This window comes from Xyrauchen texanus, chromosome 45 (genome assembly GCF_025860055.1).
Source record: "Xyrauchen texanus isolate HMW12.3.18 chromosome 45, RBS_HiC_50CHRs, whole genome shotgun sequence".
NCBI classification, from domain to species: domain Eukaryota; kingdom Metazoa; phylum Chordata; class Actinopteri; order Cypriniformes; family Catostomidae; genus Xyrauchen; species Xyrauchen texanus.
This window is the reverse complement of record NC_068320.1, coordinates 28,636,965-28,642,743: the sequence shown is the minus strand read 5'-3', so window position 1 is coordinate 28,642,743 and position 5,779 is coordinate 28,636,965. Positions and strand designations below refer to the sequence as shown.

The 5,779-nt window shown below is 39.7% G+C and overlaps 1 protein-coding gene across 1 annotated transcript in view; it reads right to left on the bottom strand.

Moving 5' to 3' along the window:
* Nucleotides 1-4,857, bottom strand: part of LOC127637262 (serine/threonine-protein kinase TBK1-like) — a 14,909-nt gene extending 10,052 nt beyond the window's left edge. The window contains exons 1-7 of the mRNA XM_052118224.1: nucleotides 4,729-4,857; nucleotides 4,295-4,476; nucleotides 1,491-1,651; nucleotides 1,282-1,392; nucleotides 779-958; nucleotides 487-683; nucleotides 334-392 (exon numbers count right to left, since the gene is read on the bottom strand). Of these exons, the coding sequence (XP_051974184.1) occupies nucleotides 334-392; nucleotides 487-683; nucleotides 779-958; nucleotides 1,282-1,392; nucleotides 1,491-1,651; nucleotides 4,295-4,468 (882 nt within the window). The 5' untranslated portion in view covers nucleotides 4,469-4,476; nucleotides 4,729-4,857. The remainder of the gene's footprint in view (nucleotides 1-333; nucleotides 393-486; nucleotides 684-778; nucleotides 959-1,281; nucleotides 1,393-1,490; nucleotides 1,652-4,294; nucleotides 4,477-4,728) is intronic.
* Between the last annotated feature and the right edge of the window lie 922 nt (nucleotides 4,858-5,779).

Below are 5,779 nucleotides of genomic sequence, written 5' to 3'. Positions count from 1 at the left end.
CCTCCCTAGCAACCGAGCCAATTTGGTTGCTAAGGAGACCTGGCTGGAGTCACTCAGCACGCCCTGGATTCAAACTCACGACTCCAGGTGTGATAGTCAGCGTCAATACTCGCTGAGATAACCAGACACCCTGATGTTTTTTTAAAGAGGAACGATTCAAAATGAACTTTTGTGGTATCAACATTATGCCACCAATGCTGTCGATTGAGCTGAACTTGTACTGAACCCGGAATATTCCTTTAAAGCAGAACCATGGATGAAATATTGTATTTTTATGTTCCACACAGAAACTATACATTCAGTGTTCTGTTCTTAGTGTCTGTAGTTTCTTACCTTGGCATAGCTGGCATCTAAATCCAGATCGTAGCGCGGCTGAACTTTAGGAGGACTCGCTGTAAACACAAAAGTTATTTGTCAATCATCATCATCATTAGGTAAAATGAAAGCTGTAAGATCATAAGTGACAGAAGTGTGCGTGAGACTGACGGTCGTCAAACATCAGTCCGACGGTGTTGACGGGGTCTCTGCTGAGCAGCATGAGCGGGTTGTCTCGGCTGGTCTTGGGGAAGTTCTGAGCTTGTCGGTTTGGGTCAAGGATCAGGCGTCTGCCCTCATACAGGAAGTCCTGATGGGATGGCGTTATGTTGGTCCGTCTGAAGAGAAGCTCTTGAAAGAGACTGGCTCTGAACGGACACAAAACATCATCACATGAAACATGAGTGCTGAGGCGCTCATTCTTCTGGTGTATGTGTTTGTATGACGGTATGTGTGATCTCACGTGTTGTATGTGTGGATGTAGATGTGGTGAAGCGTGGCTTGCTGCAGACTGAACACATAGATCACGATACGGTGTAAAATATCACTGGTTTCTGCAAAGAACTGGTCAAATCCCCAACACTTCTCCTGATCCGCTTCCAGAATGTTCGCCAACACGGGAGTGAGAAGACTCTGAAGACCCCTGAGACAGACGGGCAAATGATGGAATCAGTCTGGCAAGGTCAAAGGTCAGAGTGCAATTGAACAGCCCAAACAAAGGCATTATGTAGGTCAATTTCCAGTGGGGGTTTTAGAGTAAAAACACTTCTGAGATCTGACTTCCTGTATAACTAGTGATGGAATTGTTGTAGTCCTTCTGTAGCAACTTGTGAGCCACTTACGCTTACAAAAGTCATGTTTGAAGTCTCCAGTAATGTTAACCAAACAGACCTTATTTTACTCCTAAATCAAAAACCCGTTTTCTTTAGGGTTTGTCATGTGACTCTGTTGATGTATGTGATGTACTTTGACAGGCTGCAGGAAATGGGCATCTCAGTGCTCCACTCGATCTTTCCATTCTCGAACTTCTGATGTCCCGAGATCGCACCTGACGGCTTCTCTGTGATGATTTTATACCTGACGACGACACAAACAAACAGTCAAACTCATAACCTGCTTCACATTCACGACAAGTACAGCTGCTGTGAGAATATCAGAGGTTTCCCAGTACGTACATCACTTCTTTGTTTCTGCGTGGCCCTTCAAATGGTCTGAACGGAAGACTGCCGATGGCGGCATGATAAAACGTCACTCCGATACTCCACAAGTCCACCGTGGCTCCATATTTCTTCTGATGATCTTTCCTCAGAACTGCACGTTCATACATGTCAGGATGCTACACAAAGACAGATAGATAGCTCACACATCTGAGGAACATCTGAGAAACATCTGAGAAACATCTGAGGAACATCTGAGAAACCTCTAAAGAACATCTGAGAAACATCTAAAGAACATCTGAGAAACATCTGAGAAACCTCTAAAGAACATCTGAGAAACATCTGAGGAACATCTGAGAAACATCTGTGACACATCTGAGAAACCTCTAAAGAACATCTGAGAAACATCTGAGGAACATCTGAGAAACATCTAAAGAACATCTGAGAAACCTCTAAAGAACATCTGAGAAACATCTAAAGAACATCTGAGAAACATCTGAGAAACCTCTAAAGAACATCTGAGGAACCTCTAAAGAACATCTGAGAAACATCTAAAGAACATCTGAGAAACATCTGAGAAACATCTAAAGAACATCTGAGAAACATCTGAGAAACCTCTATAGAACATCTGAGAAACATCTGAGGAACATCTGAGGAACATCTAAAGAACATCTGAGAAACATCTGAGAAACATCTGTGAAACCTCAAAAGAACATCTGAGAAACATCTAAAGAACATCTGTGAAACATCTGAGAAACATCTAAAGAACATCTGAGAAACATCAGAGAAACCTCTAAAGAACATCTGAGAAACATCTGTGAAACATCTGAGGAACATCTGAGAAACATCTGAGAAACATCTGTGAAACATCAGAGAAACATCTGAGAAACATCTGTGAAACCTCTAAAGAACATCTGAGAAACATCTGAAAAACATCTGAGGAACATCTGTGAAACATCTGAGAAACATCTGTGAAACATCTGAGGAACATCTGAGAAACATCTGTGAAACATCTAAAGAACATCTGAGAAACATCAGAGAAACCTCTAAAGAACATCTGAGAAACATCTGTGAAACATCTAAAGAACATCTGAGAAACATCTGAGAAACATCTGTGAAACCTCTAAAGAACATCTGAGAAACATCTGTGAAACCTCTAAAGAACATCTGAGAAACATCTGAGAAACATCTGAGAAACCTCTAAAGAACATCTGAGGAACCTCTAAAGAACATCTGAGAAACATCTGAGGAACATCTAAAGAACATCTGAGAAACATCTGAGAAACATCTGTGAAACCTCAAAAGAACATCTGAGAAACATCTAAAGAACATCTGTGAAACATCTGAGAAACATCTAAAGAACATCTGAGAAACATCAGAGAAACCTCTAAAGAACATCAGAGAAACATCTAAAGAACATCTGAGAAACATCTGAGAAACATCTGTGAAACCTCTAAAGAACATCTGAGAAACATCTGTGAAACCTCTAAAGAACATCTGAGAAACATCTGAAAAACATCTGAGGAACATCTGAGAAACATCTGTGAAACATCTAAAGAACATCTGAGAAACATCTGAGAAACCTCTAAAGAACATCTGAGGAACCTCTAAAGAACATCTGAGAAACCTCTAAAGAACATCTGAGAAACATCTGAGGAACATCTAAAGAACATCTGAGAAACATCTGAGAAACATCTGTGAAACCTCAAAAGAACATCTGAGAAACATCAGAGAAACCTCAAAAGAACATCTGAGAAACATCTGTGAAACCTCTAAAGAACATCTGAGAAACATCTGAAAAACATCTGAGGAACATCTGAGAAACATCTGTGAAACATCTAAAGAACATCTGAGAAACATCTGAGAAACCTCTAAAGAACATCTGAGGAACCTCTAAAGAACATCTGAGAAACCTCTAAAGAACATCTGAGAAACATCAGAGAAACCTCTAAAGAACATCTGAGAAACATCTGTGAAACATCTGAGAAACATCTAAAGAACATCTGAGAAACATCTGTGAAACATCTAAAGAACATCTGAGAAACATCTGTGAAACATCTAAAGAACATCTGAGAAACATCTGTGAAACATCAGAGAAACCTCTAAAAAAACATGAGAAACATCTGAGAAACATAAGAGAAACCTCTAAAGAACATCTGTGAAACATCTGAGAAACATCTGAGAAACATCTAAAGAACATCTGAGAAACATCTAAAGAACATCTGTGAAACATCTGAGAAACCTCTAAAGAACATCTGTGAAACATCTAAAGAACATCTGTGAAACATCTAAAGAACATCTAAAGAACATCTGAGAAACCTCTAAAGAACATCTGAGAAACATCTGTGAAACATCTAAAGAACATAAGAGAAACATCTGTGAAACATCAGAGAAACCTCTAAAGAACATCTGAAAAACATCTGTGATACATCTAAGGAACATCTGAGAAACATCTGAAAAACATCTGAGAAACATCTGTGACACATCTAAGGAACATCTGAGAAACATCTGTGACACATCTAAGGAACATCTGTGAAACATCTAAGGAACATAAGAGAAACATCTGTGAAACATCAGAGAAACCTCTAAAGAACATCTGAGAAACATCTGTGAAACATCTAAAGAACATAAGAGAAACATCTGTGACGCATCTGAAAAACATCTGAGAAACATCTGAAAAACATCTGTGATACATCTAAGGAACATCAGTGAAACATCTGAGAAACATCTAAGGAACATCTGAAAAACAGAAGACTTCAGCAAGATTCGTTGTCCTGAAACATCAACAAATGACCAAAGTTTACCCATAATCCTCAGCTCACCAGATATTCCTCTGTGCCATAGAGCGACACAAACTGCTCATCATCTTCCAGCTCACGCGCCGCTCCAAAGTCGGTCAGTTTATAGACGGATTGCCCGTCTTCTCCGATCACTCGCATGATGTTTCCGGGTTTGATGTCTCGATGAACGATTCCGTACTCTCTCAAATGATTCATTCCTGCAACTGTCCAACACACACACACACACACATTCATTACATACAAACACTTGACAGACACTTCAACACAGGACAGAGTGATATGACGGTTTTTATCATGCGGAGGTAGAAATGTGTGTATTACGATTTTAAAACAACAGCAGCAGCAGAAAACGATACAATGAAAACTGTGATACAAGTACAGTTACTGTTAAATGATATAAAAAGAATTTGATCATACTTCACATACTCGGCTCTATAAATTCATTTATAAATTACCAACATCCTGTAGAACAATCAGAAATTAGTCCTCCGGAGCCCGTAAGCATTTGTTGGTTCTTCTAGCACTGTATATAAACTGCCGCAGGGACAGTACTCCATCACCAGCACCTTATGACGTGTGTTTGACTGAAAAATCACAACATTAAACAAATATTCTGTGTGAGGTGCAGTCAGAACAATGACCTTTAACATTAATAGGAGTGTAACAAAAGTATGAGGAAGTATCAAAGGTCTCACCTCCTCCTCCACAGCAAACAGCTTCACAATGTTTTTGTGGTTCAGTTTTTTAAGCACTTCAAACTCTCTCATCTGGACATCCAGTGGACGCAGGAAACTCAGATTATTAAACACTTTGACAGCATAAAGATCACCTGTTTTCTACAGAGACAGAGAGATTTTCAAGTTGAGCATAATGTCTATTACCACAGAAGATCATTTAATCTTAAAGGTGCTGTAAGAGATTTATTCATGGAAAGATTGGCAAAACAACGTCCTTCTCCCTGAAAGCTATGACTGAAATAAGTGTGGTGAGATATCTCTCCGGTCTCTGTGACATCACTAGACTCTGTAAACAACAAACAAACATGTGTCTGCGGTCTCTGACGCTTTCGACCTGTCAATCATGTCGCTCGTTCTCATAGTATTGTAGCTGCAGTGAATTATTGAGGCTTAACGCCGTTTTTATGCCATGTTGTTCATAACAGTTGCCAGTAGAGGGCGCTGTTGTGCTGCTGTTGTTATTGACAACCGTTTCTGCACGATGTCGGTCTCAATAAAGCTCATTTGGTATGTTCGGAGGGCGGGGTTTTGGAAAGAGGGGGCGTGGCTAATTCAACGGCTCAGTTTGGGGAAGTAGAACAGCTGAAATCGCTTGCAACACCATTAAAGCACGTTGTGGATGAAGACTTATGTGACATACTGAAGACCTATAGAAGAATTATATATATTTACTTCATACACATGCATGATTAAACCAGATTCAAGTACATTTCTCCGTCTTCACAGAATTATTGTTATATATGATGCATTAATGCAGATTTGATGCTGT